Source organism: Littorina saxatilis, linkage group LG13 (genome assembly GCF_037325665.1).
Source record: "Littorina saxatilis isolate snail1 linkage group LG13, US_GU_Lsax_2.0, whole genome shotgun sequence".
Taxonomy (NCBI): Eukaryota; Metazoa; Mollusca; class Gastropoda; order Littorinimorpha; family Littorinidae; genus Littorina; species Littorina saxatilis.
The window spans coordinates 33,364,794-33,381,749 of NC_090257.1; the positions used below are offsets into that span (position 1 = coordinate 33,364,794).

General features: G+C 40.0%; 1 protein-coding gene and 1 long non-coding RNA gene across 4 annotated transcripts in view; one reads left to right on the forward strand and one right to left on the reverse strand.

The window, feature by feature from the left end:
- LOC138945552 (calpain-5-like) overlaps positions 1-16,956 on the forward strand; it is a 54,748-nt gene that overhangs the window by 18,439 nt on the left and 19,353 nt on the right. For all 3 annotated transcript variants that reach the window (XM_070317000.1, XM_070317001.1, XM_070317002.1), the window contains exons 3-6: positions 3,086-3,217; positions 6,347-6,555; positions 7,679-7,871; positions 8,699-8,895. In XM_070317000.1, the coding sequence (XP_070173101.1) occupies positions 3,086-3,217; positions 6,347-6,555; positions 7,679-7,871; positions 8,699-8,895 (731 nt within the window). The remainder of the gene's footprint in view (positions 1-3,085; positions 3,218-6,346; positions 6,556-7,678; positions 7,872-8,698; positions 8,896-16,956) is intronic.
- On the reverse strand, positions 12,037-15,782 carry LOC138945559 (uncharacterized). The gene is made up of 2 exons (XR_011449030.1): positions 14,300-15,782; positions 12,037-13,517 (listed from the first exon to the last, which is right to left on the reverse strand). It is a non-coding gene; the product is annotated as an uncharacterized lncRNA (long non-coding RNA).

Sequence of the window (16,956 nt, forward strand, 5' to 3'; positions counted from 1 at the left end):
ATTCAGAGTAAACTACTGGACCGATCCTTATGACATTTTTCATGAGAGTTCCTGGGTATGATATCCCCAGACGTGTTTTTCATTTTTTCGATAAATGTCTTTGATGACATCATATCCGGCATTTTTTAAAAGTTGAGGCGGCACTGCCACACCCTCATTTTTCAATCAAATTGATCGAAATTTTGGCCAAGCAATCTTCGTTGAAGGCCGGACTTTGGGATTGTATTTCAGCTTGGAGGCTTAAAAATTAATTAATGACTTTGGTCATTAAAAATCTGAAAATTGTAATTAAAATTATTTTTTTTATAAAACGATCCAAAATTACGTTTATCGTATTCTTCATCATTTTCTGATTCCAAAAACATATAAATATGTTATATTCGGATTAAAAACAAGCTCTAAAAATTAAAAATATAAAAACTATGATTAAAATTAAATTTCCGAAATCGATTTAAAAACAATTTCATCTTATTCCTTGTCCGTTCCTGATTCCAAAAACATATAGATATGATATGTTTGGATTAAAAACACATTCAGAGAGTTAAAAAGAATAGAGATATAGAAAAGCGTGCTATCCTCCTCCGCGCAACCGCTACCGCGCTTTTCTGGATTGTTAATTTCACTGCCTTTGCCACGAGCGGTGGACAGACGATGCTACGAGTGTACGGTCTTGCGGGAAAAATGCAATGCGTTCAGTTTCATTCTGTGAGTTCGACTGAGCTTGACTAAATGTTGTATTTTCACCTTACGCGACTTGTTTTGTTATGTTTTCACTGCTCATGTTCAGGTTTGATGGTAAATCGAAAGTTTATGCTCTATTTCTGGTAACAATAACATTCACATATATATTAGTTCTTGTTTTTTATTACAAGAAGTTGGCAGGTTAGATGAATTAGTTGGGACAAAATTCTTTCCTAATCACCAGAAGAGACCAGGATTGATGGGAATGTATCGTTAACACAGATTTCTCTGATAAGTAATGTTTTTAAGCGGGAATAAATTGCTAGGCCAGGGTGCAGTGCCTTAATGAGTTACTTGGTTAGATTGGTATTTGCAAGTTTGCTTGAGCTCTGACAAAGCTAAGGCTGTGTAACTCATGCAAAGTGGAAGCAGTGTCAAATGATGAGGAGTGCATGTTCACTTTCTCCAATCTCTTCATCACTTGATACATTGTCATGCATGTACACATCACCACCAGTTCTGTGTTGTGACAGGCTAATGCATTGTGAGAGTCATGCACCTTTGTACACTCCGGCCCTCTCTCCTACACCCACACACTCCCGCCCTTTCCTGCACCCACACACCCAGCATACTTCTCTTCTTAATGGGAGCTGGCTGTCACACTAGATTCTGAATTGGCTTCTTTGTAAATGCAACATTGAGGTCAGTGACTCCTGAGGCTTTAAATGTGTTCTTTACTTTACTACCACTACTGAAGAGAGGGAAGATTTAACGATCTTCGATCTTCTCTAGTGGAAGCGTATAAACTGAATGGTTGGAAATACTGTGGTAGGCCCTTATACTTGAAGGTACTGGTTGTAGGCATGCAGTTATAATCACTGTCAGACCCACAGAAAGGAATGGTTGTGGACATGTTTCAAGATAACAGTATACTTTGGCACATAATCAAGCCTTGGCACGGTACAGGTTAAAACTGTTTGATTTGCTGGGGAAAGTTGTGCATCATGAATAATATGTTATGCTGTCTGTGTGTGTGGGTGTGTGTTTTACATACTAGTCACACACACACACACAAATGCACGCGCGCTCGCACACACACATGCACGCACACACACATGCACACACACACACACACACACACACACACACACACACACACACACACACACACACACACCAGGCCCTTTTTTGAGACATGCACCTTAACATTTGCCTTAACTCACACTCACAGGTGACATAGTGACACGGAGCAAAGGTAATCCTGCCTTTCCTAGGCACTCATGACCCTGTTGGGTTGACTTTTCCTTCCTCCCTACCTGAGGTGGTGGCTTAGCTAGCAAAACACAATGAGAATGGTCACTTGCTGAAGAAGAGAGAGAGGCACATTTCCACTTGTGTGCAAAAATGCGCAGCAAAAGATGTGCAAATGGGTCAGATCATTTGCTAATGCTATAGATCTCGCTGTCTCTCTCTCTCTCTCGTGCTGTGTGTATGTGTGTCTCTCTCCCCCCCTCTCTCTCCCCCTCCCTCTCTCCCCCCTCTCTCTCCCCCTCTCTCTCTGTAAATCTTGCTCTCTCTTTCGCTCTGTCTTTTATTCCTTAATTTCCCTCTTTCCTCTTACATTCTGTCCCTGTTCACTTGCAATCTTTTCCCCAGGCAGCTACTTACTGATACTTGCATGGTCATTTCATTTTTACCTCATCTTTCTCCTGTTCAGCAACTTCCTTCACATAGCCATACACACACAAACTGTCAGAATTCGCCTATTCCAACTTGTAATGCATACTGTTATTAATCATGTTCTTCTTCTTTGTTCATGGGCTTAGACTCCCACGTTCCCTCATGTTTTTAGCACGAGTGGATTTTTACGTGTATGACCGTTTTTACCCCGCCATTCATTAATCATGTGATTAACAGTTCATCGCATGCTTGTGGTTTCTCTCCTCCTTCAACCTCCCACACATACACACCTACCCCCATCCCCCTCCCCCCAAATCTCTCCCAAAGACCATCAAAGGCTTTAGACTTTAATTGGGAGTAATAATTACCTGGCTGTACATTTACATATATGTTATGACCGTTTTTATGGCCGCTTTCAGGGGATGCATTCTTGGTATTTTCGTGTTTCTTTAAGTATAACCTACCGAACTCAGCCTTGGATTACACAATCTTTTCCGTTCGCCCTAATGGTATTGTGCTTGTGTGTACCCACGAACGGGGATAAGGCACTAGCAGGTCTGCACACAAGTTAACCAAGTATGCAAATAACAGTAAACTGTATTTGTTTCTGTGTGCAGCAAATCTGTGATGACTCCAAACTGGAAGTGCATCACAGGACTGCACCCCAATGCTTACAAATCACTTTTCTGAATTTTAATGCCCGAGTACTTGTTTCTGTGTACAGCAAATCTGCGATGACCCCAAACTGTTCGTGGAAGGCGCCAGCTCAGGCGATGTGCACCAGGGGCGTCTGGGTAACTGCTGGTTCGTTGCTGCCTCTTCCACTTTGGCCTCCGTCAAAGAAATTTGGAACAAGGTTTGCTTTTGTCTGCTTTCGTTTTTTTCTTTTTTTTCTTCAACAGTTTTTTTTATTCAGGCAAACACAGATTTACAATGACAACTTTAAAGCATTGATACTTATACTGATAGTAAATTGCACCAGTAAGAGAGTTAAACACATATGACAAGCTACATGGCAGTTGGTATTGTTATATATATGTTCAAAGCATACATATCCCGAAATCAGAAATGCATTAACGGCTATTGTAATAGCAAATCACAACATCACCAGTCGTCATCAAACTGTTATGAGCTGTTGGTACGGGTTCCATTTTTTAATAAACTGAATTTGTTTCATGAGGATATTGTGAGCATATTTATTCTTTATTTGGTGTTTAATGTCGTTTTCAACCACAAAGGTTATATCGCGATGGGGAAAGGGGGGGAGATGGGATAGAGCCACTTGTTAATTGTTTCTTGTTCACAAAAGCACTAATCAAAAAATTGCTCCAGGGGCTTGCAACGTAGTACAATATATGACCTTACTGGGAGAATGCAAGTTTCCAGTACAAAGGACTTAACATTTCTTACATACTGCTTGACTAAAATCTTTACAAAAATGGACTATATTCTATACAAGAAACACTTAACAAGGGTAAAAGGAGAAACAGAATCCGTTAGTCGCCTCTTACGACATGTCGGGGAGCATCGGGTAAATTCTTCCCCCTAACCCGCGGGGGGTGAGCATATTTATCAATTTGATATAAGTTACATAGTTCTCTTAAAAACATTTGCATGCGAGGACGAATTTTGTTCAGTCTACATTTGTATACAAAGAACTTTGCTGTTAATAAAATATAGTCAAAACCAGCATCTGTTTTAATGTGGTTTTCATGGTTCAATAATATCAGTGTTGGTGTTAGTCTGAGTCTGTCACAGTTAAAACATTTTTCTTTCAGACATTTTTCAAACTCAGACCAAAAAACCTGGACATGTTCACATTGCCACAAGGAGTGGTAGACTGCATCTTTTTTCAGTTCACAAAAATTGCACACATTACTTGTGACCACACCCATGTCCTTCAATATTGAATTATTGAATTTATTCACGAGAACCCTATTATTTATTTTAATTTGGAACCATTGATATTTCACATCTTGTATTTTCTTTGTTTTATGGAAAATTTTATCCCAGTTAATTTCAGTGCCAAGGAGGTTTTCCCAACTTTTATATGCCTTAGGGACACTTTTAACAGCCTTTCTAATAAGATGATCGTAAAATATTTTTGCTCCTTTTCCACCAGATAAAAAAAGAGAAAATGCCGTGTTATTGTTAATTGATTTTGTTGATTCAATAACAATTTTATTTTTGCGCATATAACTTTTCATCGTGTTGATACAACCATAATACACCAGAAAGGATGTCTCAACTTGTATTTTTTCTTTAAATTCGTTAAAACTTAGAAACTCTCCATTCTCTTTTAATAAATCTTTGACATATTGTATACCATTTTCAGTCCAGTTTACAAAATTAAACACTTTATTATTAATCTTGAATTTGGTATTGAGGAAAATTGGTTCTGTCAACAGTTCTTCGGATGTATTGATCTCTATTTTGAAGTGGATTTCTTCATAGGCTTCAAATACATTTTTCCAAAACAGATTTACTCTACAGTCGTTAAATAGTTTGCCTCCAAACTTTGATGCTTCTGTTAATTTTGGACATCTTCTTAATACATGTAGTATTGCTTTCCATTTGGGATTATATGTGGTGTTCAGAACTTTCTTCATCCAGTTAAGTTTCAAAGAAAAGATAAGCTTTAATGAATGGAATATTTAGACGTCCTTCTTCTATCTTGTGGATAGCCATTGTTCTTTTTATTTTGTCTCTTTTATTATCCCATACAAATTCAAAGCACATTTGTTGTAGTTGTCTTATGTGTGCATCTGGTGGGTTTGGAAGCATGATCCACAAATAAACAAGTTTGGAACCCCCCGCGGAATAGGGGGAAGAATTTACCCGATGCTCCCCAGCATGTCGTAAGAGGCGACTAACGGATTCTGTTTCTCCTTTTTCCCTTGTTAAATGTTTCTTGTACAGAATATAGTCAATTTTTGTAAAGATTTTAGTCAAGCAGTATGTAAGAAATGTTAAGTCCTTTGTACTGGAAACTGGCATTCTCCCAGTAAGGTAATATATTGTACTACGTTGCAAGCCCCTGGAGCAAATTTTTGAGTCACTTGAGAAAAAGTGACTCTATGTAATCGGTCAGTGTTAGTCTGTCCGGCCGGCCGGCTGTCCGGCCGGCCGTCCGGCCGGCCGTCCGGCCGGCCGTCCGTAGACACCACCTTAACGTTGGACTTTTCTCGGAAACTATCAAAGCGATCGGGCTCATATTTTGTTTAGTCGTGACCTCCAATGACCTCTACACTTTAACGATGGTTTCGTTGACCTTTGACCTTTTTCAAGGTCACAGGTCAGCGTCAAAGGAAAAATTAGACATTTTATATCTTTGACAAAGTTCATCGGATGTGATTGAAACTTTGTAGGATTATTCTTTACATCAAAGTATTTACATCTGTAGCCTTTTACGAACGTTATCAGAAAAACAAGGGAGATAACTAGCCTTTTCTGTTCGGCAACACACAACTTAACGTTGGGCTTTTCTCGGAAACTATAAAAGTGACCGGGCTCAAATTTTATGTGAACGTGACTCCCAGTGACCTCTACACTTTGACGTCTGCTTTGGTGACCTTTGACCTTTTTCAAGGTCACAGGTATGTCTTGAAGGAAAAAAATTGAAATATCATATCTCTGAAACTATTCATCGGATTTGATTCAAACTTTATAGGATTATTCTTTACATCAAATTATTTACATCTGTATTGTGTTGTGAATAGCAATTTCTTCCTGTCCATCTGATGCCTCATATAATATTCAGAACTGCGAAAGTGACTCGATCGAGCGTTTGCTCTTCTTGTTGATTAGTGCTTTTGTGAACAAGAAACAATTGACAAGTGGCTCTATCCCATCTTCCCCCTTTCCCCGTCGCGATATAACCCTTCGTGGTTGAAAACGACGTTTAACACCAAATAAAGTAAAGTAAACTAAAAGTAAAGATTCGATTTTCTCTAAAGTAATCATGCTTTATATCCCTTCCACACAGGTGATACCAGATGCCAATGGCCAGGAATGGAACCCAGAGAAGCCTGACGAATACCAAGGCATCTTCCGATTCCAGTTCTGGCGCTACGGTTACTGGGTGGAGGTTGTGATTGATGACTTCTTGCCCACCATCAATGACGAGCTCGTGTTCATCCACTCCCAGAGTCGCAACGAGTTCTGGTCTGCTCTGCTGGAGAAGGCGTATGCTAAGTGAGTGGCGAGACAGGCGACTGACTATTGGAGGTTAAGGTCCACCTAGGACCAGTTAGCATATGGGTTATTCTCCCTAGCTGTGTACCACTGGAGAAAGCGTATGCTAAATGAGTGGCGAGACAGGCGACTGACTATTGGAGGTTAAGGTCCACCTAGGACCAGTTAGCATATGGATTATTCTCCATAGCTGTGTACCACTGGAGAAAGCGTATGCTAAATGAGTGGCGAGACAGGCGACTGACTATTGGAGGTTAAGGTCCACCTAGGACCAGTTAGCATATGGGTTATTCTCCCTAGCTGTGTACCACTGGAGAAAGCGTATGCTAAGTGAGTGGCGAGACAGGCGACTGACTATTGGAGGTTAAGGTCCACCTAGGACCAGTTAGCATATGGGTTATTCTCCCTAGCTGTGTACCACTGGAGAAAGCGTATGCTAAATGAGTGGCGAGACAGGCGACTGACTATTGGAGGTTAAGGTCCACCTAGGACCAGTTAGCATATGGGTTATTCTCCATAGCTGTGTACCACTGGAAAAAAAACCATACTTCTTTACTTAAATGAGACATTTTAGCCATGATTTCATTGATAAATATGTTCCATATATATCCTTGGCCTGCTGATAAAGATTTAGAAATACTTTCACATTTTGTTTGTCTAGGTTCAGTAATCAAAAAACAAGAAAGGTAGGTTGTTGGAACGTTTGTTATTGACAAAACAATACATTCACAAATATATATCGACCCAACGGTCTTAAGTGCACAGACAAACAATTAATAACGAAAACTTATCTGGCTGATTTTTTTCTTCCGCCTGCCACGAAGCCGCAAGCGAATGAATGAATTTATAGGTTCAGTAAATTACAAGGATTTTAAATATGTCGACTTCATAAAATAGAAACCAAAGGTTGGGGTGGGGGTTGGAATGGAGAACACAAAGGCATTGAAACACCTTGGTTGTCCTTTAAACTCACTCTAGTCTAAAGAGTTGGGATGGAAGATGGTTGTGTTTTTACTTTTTTCTAATGATTTAGTAGCCTGAGGTATGATAAGTGTACAAGTATATTCAGGCTTGAGTTTGTGTGTTCAGCCTTCCCAGAAACTAACCTTGCCCTTGTTTGCAGGCTGTTTGGAAACTACGAGGTCCTGGACGGTGGAGAGCTGAGCGAAGCCTTGGAGGATTTCACGGCGGGTGTGTCGGACACCCTTGACCTGCTCAAGTTGGAAGTGGCCACCAAGCCGGAGGAGAGAGTAGCGCTCTTCGCTCGCATGCAGAAAGAGATGGACCGTCGCTCGCTCATGGCTGCTTCCATCCCAGTAAGATTCTGACTAGAATAGAGTATTCTTGTGGTACGATTAGTGTCCTCACACATCATATGTTCTAACTTTTTGTCAGAATGATAAGCCTGAATTGTAGATTAATCAAATCAAATTAACTTTATTATTTAAAATCTGAGAAATTACATAATTTAAGTTACTCAGGGATGTTGCTTGGCATTAATGATCAGCAAAACATAACTTGTTTTAAAGTGCCAAACTTTTTTTCCCGGTTGGGAAAGGGTGACGCCAAAGGCTGCCTAAAACTTATGAAAATTGTCTAAACTTTTTTGACCATTCAGACAAATTTGCCGAAGAAAAGAATTCCTACCAACATACCTGGATGCTGTTTAGAGATCAGAAATGATACAAAAATGTGACAGAAAACATTCAACATTTTAGGCTGACTCTTGCTTGCTTCAATCGAGGTTGTGCTTTTGAGATTCTTTTGTGTCAGCTTCTTGAAATCAGTGTTAATTAGATACTACCTTTTAGAGACCCTTCAACGGTCACCAGCATTTGTCAGGTGGACTTGTCCGAGTGAACGAAGTAGAAGAGGAAGGATTAGATACTTTTTCCATTAAGCAACATGAATTTGATATTCTTTTCATTCCGTGAAACATAGGCAGCATCAACCGGAAGGAAGAAGAGAAAGTATTAGATACTTTTTGCATTAACTTGATTCAAGCAACATTAATTTCATATTATTTCCTTTCTGTAAAACATAGGCAGCATCAGCCGGAAGGAAGAAGATGTAGAGGAAGGATTAGATACTTTTTCCATTAAGCAACGTAAATTTAATATTATTTTCATTCCCCGAACTGTAGGCAGCATCAGCAGAGGAGATGGAGGCATCAACAGACGTGGGCCTGGTGAAGGGTCACGCCTACGGAATCACCTGTGTGAAAAACGTCCACCTGGAAGGCTCGGGTCTCTTCGGGTTGTTCAACCGCGACAAAATGCCCATGATTCGTCTCCGTAACCCATGGGGTCAGTGCGAGTGGAAGGGTGCCTTCAGCGACGGGTGAGCAATTCTTTTCCATTGAATTTTTATCTTTGTTTGGGGACAAAAAGAGATACAGTGGAACCCCCCTTTTAAGACCTCCAAAAATCTGAGAAAATTGGATCTTCAAAAGTGGGGAGTCTGAAAATGAGGGTGAACCTACAAAGGGTATGAACAGAAAGTCTGACAAAAGAGGGTCTTCTTCTTCTTCTTCTTCTTCTGCGTTCGTGGGCTGAAACTCTCACGTACACTCGTGTTTTGCACGAGTGGAATTTTACGTGTATGACCGTTTTTACCCTGCCATTTAGGCAGCCATACGCCGCTTTCGGAGGAAGCATGCTGGGTATGTTCGTGTTTCTATAACCCACCGAACTCTGACATGGATTACAGGATCTTTTTCGTGCGCACTTGGTCTTGTGCTTGCGTGTACACACGGGGGTGTTCGGACACCGAGGAGAGTCTGCACACAAAGTTGACTCTGAGAAATAAATCTCTCGCCGAACGTGGGGACGAACTCACGCTGACAGCAGCCAACTGAATACAAATCCAGCGCGCTACCGACTGAACTACATCCCCGCCCCAAAGAGGGTCTTAATAGGGAGGTTCCACTGTATGGGGATGGAGATGGAGAAGAATAATGGATGATAAATGAAAAGGTACAGTGATACCTTACAGGCTCCCCCCGCGGGTTAGGGGGAAGAATTTACCCGATGCTCCCCAGCATGTCGTAAGAGGCGACTAACGGATTCTGTTTCTCCTTTTACCCTTGTTAAGTGTTTCTTGTATAGAATATAGTCAATGTATGTAAAGATTTTAGTCAAGCAGTATGTAAGAAATGTTAAGTCCTTTGTACTGGAAACTTGCATTCTCCCAGTAAGGTAATATATTGTACTACGTTGCAAGCCCCTGGAGCAAATTTTTGATTAGTGCTTTTGTGAACAAGAAACAATTAACAAGTTGCTCTATCCCATCTCCCCCCTTTCTCTGTCGCGATATAACCTTGAACGGTTGAAAACGACGTTAAACACCAAATAAAGAAAAGGGAGGGGGCTAGGTGTATTCTTTTATCCATGATAAATACAGATTTCTCCAAGGAGCAGTATATGGGTAGGTCTAAGAAATTTGATGTGTCTCTTTATAATTTTCCCTTTGTATTGTCACTAGAACTGTATTGATAGCTTGGCAAATAAGACTTTGGTGAATATGTGTGTGTGTGTGTGATTTGTAAATTTCTTAAATTTTCCTGACCCCTTAGAAATGTCAGGGATGTTTAGTTTTTGAGTCACTTGAGAAAAAGTGACTCTATGTAATCGGTCAGTGTTAGTCTGTCCGGCCGGCCGGCCGTCCGTAGACACCACCTTAACGTTGGACTTTTCTCGGAAACTATCAAAGCGATCGGGCTCATATTTTGTTTAGTCGTGACCTCCAATGACCTCTACACTTTAACGATGGTTTCGTTGACCTTTTTCAAGGTCACAGGTCAGCGTCAAAGGAAAAATTAGACATTTTATATCTTTGACAAAGTTCATCGGATGTGATTGAAACTTTGTAGGATTATTCTTTACATCAAAGTATTTACATCTGTATGTAAAAGAAGTTTTTATTTTTGGGTAGTGTCTCAGACACTTCCAATATTTTGTTTTCTGTTTGCTGAGAACATGTGCTTTGCCTAAAAATATCGACCAATCAAATTCACGTCTGTATGCTGACAGTCGCGCCTACACAATCACAGCAACAGTTTGACACTGGATATTGGAGCGCTGTCCACGATTTTTTTAAACGAACGAAATGCACCGTATTCGAGAGGAGTTTTGCCCTCGGCATTTCCCAAATAAGGATATTCTTTTCTACTATGCTGGAATACTACAATGAATTTTCAAACGGATACCCTTGCTTCGTTCTTCTTGATCGAAGGGGGGTGTATTTTTGATATTTGTAGGGAATAGACTCAGCATTTTAATGGTCAAATGTCTATTTATGTATAAAAATGTAGACAAGGACCTTTAAAGTATGAGTAAATCGTGAGATATTTTCAAAACAGTAATTCAGGCAACCCACAAACGGACAATAAAGAAACCCTCCTTCCTGTGTCAGCCTTCTTGTAAATCACTGTGCTAAGATCTGTCCTAGAATTTTTATAAGAGCAACCATACCTGGGAACCCATACAATTTCGCCGTATTTTGTACGCATGATTGTCGAGAATACGATCAGTACGGTCAGTGGGAAAAAAATACGACGAGAAAAAATCCTAGACAACTTTTCTTCACACGCCCATCCCGAAGCCGATCCAGTATTTTGTCACATGATTACAGTTTTTGTCAGTAAACATTGAAAAAAGCATTTGTTTTAAATGTATAGGTAAACTTAATTACTGGTGTGACGGACGAGCGTGAGACATGTTTTAATCATGGATGTTCAAACGCTGTGTGGAGTACGCTCATTTTTCTGAAAATACACCAAGTTTGTTTGAGAATACTCAAAGTGCAAAACAGGGGTTCCCAGGTCTGAACAACCTTGCAATTTGACTCATACCAAAACTCCACAGGCTGTCTACGTCTAGTGTAGGGAGCAAATTTCTTGTTGATTTGACTTGGCAGACTGGTGTATCGCCCTCTAGATAATCCACGTGCAGATCCCTTAAGGCCATGTGAGGGCCAAATCGCTATTTTCCATATATGATGATCAGCACTGTTTGTGTCGCTTTTGTTATAATACTGATGGTCTCTGAATTAAGAAACGTTAATGTGTTTGTTTATTGTGTATGTCGTTGCTATAGAAACAGGAAAGTAAACAGCAGCCATATTGGATTTTAGGAACCGTTTTTTCCATATCCAAATGCTCGATTTCTGTCCAATATTTTGCATAAATATAGATTTAGATCATATCTACAGATTTACCATTTATTTTTTCTGTGAGTATTACAGTTATTTAAAAAATTTTTTTTTTATCATAATGTTGAAATTTTGCGTAAAATTTAATATTAAAAAAATCGTAAAGCCAACATTTCTTTTCCGATTCATTATTCAAATGGTAACTCTGTAGATAGTATGTAAAAGTACAAGTATGCAGAATTTCACAGAAATCTAACCAGTAGATTTGAAATCATGTTGTTCCCAAATGTCAAAACATGCAAACTGAGGAAAAGGCAAAAACGCACACAATTTGTTTTGAAACCATTGATAGTTGTAATTAAACCCAAAATACATACATGTATCACCAAATTCCACACTGAGGAATGTTTTTCACACCTTAGAGACACCGTTTAAAAGTTAGGGAAGACATAAAACATAAGTTATTTCAAACATGTGCAGTACACCTGGAAAATTGTTTGTTCCGAGTTACAAACAATGCATACACACACTCCCAATCACAGCATGCACACCAAAAAAAGCTCGCTCACTCGCTCACATTCACACACACACACACACAAGCTAGCTCCAAATTACGAAACGTACCCAAGTCATCAATTGCACGCGTACAATAACCACAATATATATGAGAATAATGTTAACCACAATAACAATGACAAGTCGCCTAAAGCGATATAAAAACATTTAGTCAATCGGTATGAAACTTAAATATCAACACCACAAACCAGTCATCACCAAGACTACGAGATACATTTAGATAGTCTCGGCTAACAATACCGAGACGGATCACGCTCGTCTCCGCAAAGCATGAGACCATATATGTAGTACTTACTAAACCTATTTTCTGTAATTATGAGCACATTGTTAGAGTGAACATGACATTTCTATATATTTTTGAATTCAGGAAAAAATGAGGAATGCAATGCAGTCAAGGTTTAATTTGTTACTAAAAATTAGATTTTAATGACAACTTTAACAAGCAAACTCATTAATTTATTTTTAAGATTTTGAGCTGAAATGCAATATTATAGTCCGGACTTCGTCGAAGATTGCTTTACCAAAATTGCAATCAATTTGGTTGAAAAATTAGGGTGATACAGCGCTGCCTCAACTGCCTAAAAAAATCCGGATATGACGTCATCAAAGACATCTTTCCAAAAAATGGAAAAAAACATCTGGGGATATCACACCCAGGAACTCTCGTTAAGTTTTGTCAAGATTGGTCCAGTAGTTTCCTCGGAATCACTTTATACACACACACATACACCATGACCCTCATCTCGATTCCCCGTCTAAGTTAAAACATTTAGTCAAAACTTAGAACATGCCTGCAGCATATGCAGGGCCACCTTCCAGCTGCATGAACAAGTTCTTCCAGTCTCTCTGACTTGGCTGCCCGCACTTTGTCTCTCCTTTTACTTTGCTTGTCTCTCACAGCCTTCAGACTGTTCCGCACCCTCTTGTGCATCCTGGCTGCTCCAAGCCTCTTCATGTGATGTCCAGTCTAGAATCCGAAGAACTGGGCAGAGTCGGCAGCAGCAGCAGGTCCAAAGTTGAACTCTCTAAGAGCTGTACCAAGTCGTTTACTCACATGGTTCGCACACTCTTCCTTGTCAATGTGAATATCCTCACCATAGGGCTTGATGTCGTTGAGCTATGTAAAAGTCTTGGAGTCACCGTCCGACAGTAGTGTTGTGTAGCGAAGCTTGTTGGTGTTCACCGATCGACGCCATATGACACGGGCTGCTTCCACCTCCATCATCCTGATGAGCCTGCAAACAAGAACAAAATAAGAAATGTAATTTGCAAACAGAGTATTTTTTAAGTGTGTGTGTGTGTGTGCGCGCATGTGTTATTCACAGTCATTGTCCAGCTAATACTTCAATTATAATTAATGCGGAAAAAAATGAAATAAACATGGAATTACCAAATTACTGAATATTAAATTTCTAGCAGCAGGTATAGGTGCACTGAACATTGTTAGATTGTAAACGTTAAGCATAATGCATTAATTGATACCATTTGAACGTTTTTAAATACACTTGTATTGTGCCACACATACATGTACTATTTGCCATCCCCTGACCACTATTCTAGCTCCCTCAGTTCTGGGAAGCCCGTTGATTCTGAAGACTTGTGAATCTCTCTTGATGCTGTAGATACAGCTCTCTCTCTCTCTCTCTCTCTCTCTCTCTCTCTCTCTCTGTCTGTCTGTCTGTCTATCTATCTGTGTGTGTTTTCTTATTATTTTCATCACACACATGCACTCCCCCATGCCCTGAACTATTCAAGATACAAATTGGATTTTTACGCATGTGTTACAACTTTCATTATTATTATCATAAATTGATGATCTGTCTTTATGACGCTTTTTTTTTTAATCCATCATCCATGCCTTTGGTTTTGGTTTTCAGTTTCACTGGAATGCATGGAAAATAATATCCACTCATCACTATTACATTTACTTGTAATTTGCTATATATTATTTGAGTAAGTTGCTTAAATTTGAAATAAACTCTATTCAAATATGTCTGTGCAAACAGATATAATTTACCTTTATAGTTCACCTCACACTTGTCTAAGTGGTCCACGAGCCAGGCCGCATACTCCTCTGGCTTTTCCTGAAACAGCTTCTGCCCCGTAGACTCCACACCTGGCAGTAGGTACACATGACATGGGCATCAACACAGAGTCCAGTAAGTAAGTCCACAACACACCCAACTCCAATGTGCGAAGAGTGTCCACGAGTAAGCCAGGTGCCATCATAGCTCACAATAATGTTCAGGGTGTCGTCGACACCAAGAGTAGTGCCACAGTATCTTGCATGAACTTCTCGAACATATGCAACAGTGTCACTGAACACATGCTTCCGGAATTTCTCCAGTTGTGTGAATACTTGGCTGGCATGAGTATGACTATGAAAGGTCTTGTGGTGAAGTCCAGCTAAATCCATGTTTTCACAGAAATTTCTGAATGTGGTGGCTCCCAGTCCACAAGCAAGTGAGGAATACACTGCCTGTCTGTTCATGTCGAACACTTTTGTCTTGGCCTTAAATTTTGTCGCAAGATACTGTTCATACACGCTCTTCGCACGAAGAACAGTTCACCTGGGCAAATACTGCCAAGCCACTTGTTGGTCTGGAGTCTGTGCAAAGAGACAAGCACTTGTTACACTGTGGACAGCACAGACTTGCAACCATACTGTCTACTTCGGCAAAGTCTACAACACCCCTCTGGGTTTTTACCAGGGTTTCAGTAGCAGCAGATGACTTTGTGTCAACTCCACCGGACACAAACCTCTCATACGATTCTTTTTTGAACTCACTTCTTGTCTTCGTGCCGAGAATGTTTTCATCGACTCAAGGAATCGACGCGGAAAATGTAGCACTAGCAGACGACCCCAAAACCGGCACTAATTCTGCCACGTCAGCCAGCACAGAAGCTGATTGCGCTGATTTCTTCGCCTTCCATTGATTCTTCACTTGATCTGTCCTCTTTTTCGTAGATTTTGGGGCTCCTCTGGTTGTTGATGGCTTGGTGCGAACCATTTTTGCACAGGAGCGTGTACTTTCACTGCTTGTAAACAAGCGCCATTGTTGTACCACGTGACCCCGGTTGAACGAATCAAGATCACATCATACGTCATACTCTCCGTATAAGGAAGTTGGCGTAGATTGACCTACATTGAAAATGTTCCGTTAGAGCCGAAGTAGTCCGGAAAATAACGAAACAACGGTCACATGCAAACAGGGGAGGCTATGTAGCAAGCAACGTCATGCAGTGTTCGCCCTGTCGTCTGCTCAAATTTGCTGATCAAGGTGTTGAAAATCGGCAATAATAAGGCAAGTTCAAGACAAATGAACGCAATCAGGCGAGGGTTGGTGTATTGAATTTATTTTTATTGCACAAAAAAAACATGTATATGCAACATCAACGGCAGAAATTGAAAGAAAAATGACCACAGTTTTCCAAACAGTCAAAATGTCTAAATGCCCAAATCTGCCCAAAAGCTCAAAAATCACCCCCGCACATCCCCTTAACAATCACAAGGATCATTTGAAACACTCTATCCCCCTTTTGTGCCGAGAGACGTCATGGCTTTCAGAGCGGATGAGAGTGAGCCCAAAAGCTTCATTAGCCCTTTTCTTCCCAATATCGCCTGCTCAAGCTCCCATGTGCAGATCCCGGAAACGCTCGCTATTCACTTTGATGCAATATATTTGTTACTGGATTCCTGTCTGGTTAGAGCGTTTATAATTTTGAAAAACTCTCTCTTGTTGTTTTGCTTTGATTTTTTTAAAGTTTGACATTGACGGAGTTACTTTCCATACCATGGGAGGAAGCGGGTTAGATCGTATGAGAACTGCAAAGGAGAGCAAGATTCTGTGCAGAAGGCAACTAAAGGTTAAACAAGTCGCGTAAGGCGAAAATACAATATTTAGTCAAGTAGCTGCCATTTTTCAGCAAGACCGTATACTCGTAGCATCGTCAGTCCACCGCTCATGGCAAAGGCAGTGAAATTGACAAGAAGAGCGGGGTAGTAGTTGCGCTAAGAAGGATAGCACGCTTTTCTGTACCTCTCTTTGTTTTAACTTTCTGAGCGTGTTTTTAATCCAAACATATATCTATATGTTTTTGGAATCAGGAACCGACAAGGAATAAGATGAAAGTGTTTTTAAATTGATTTGGACAATTTAATTTTGATAATAATTTTTATATATTTAATTTTCAGAGCTTGTTTTTAATCCGAATATAACATATTTATATGTTTTTGGAATCAGCAAATGATGGAGAATAAGATAAACGTAAATTTGGATCGTTTTATAAATTTTTATTTTTTTTTACAATTTTCAGATTTTTAATGACCAAAGTCATTAATTAATTTTTAAGCCACCAAGCTGAAATGCAATACCGAACCCCGGGCTTCGTCGAAGATTACTTGACCAAAATTTCAACCAATTTGGTTGAAAAATGAGGGCGTGACAGTGCCGCCTCAACTTTCACGAAAAGCCGGATATGACGTCATCAAAGACATTTATCAAAAAAATGAAAAAAACGTTCGGGGATTTCATACCCAGGAACTCTCATGTCAAATTTCATAAAGATCGGTCCAGTAGTCTGAATCGCTCTACACACACACACACACGCACGCACACACACACACACGCACATACACCACGACCCTCGTTTCGATTCCCCCTCGATGTTAAA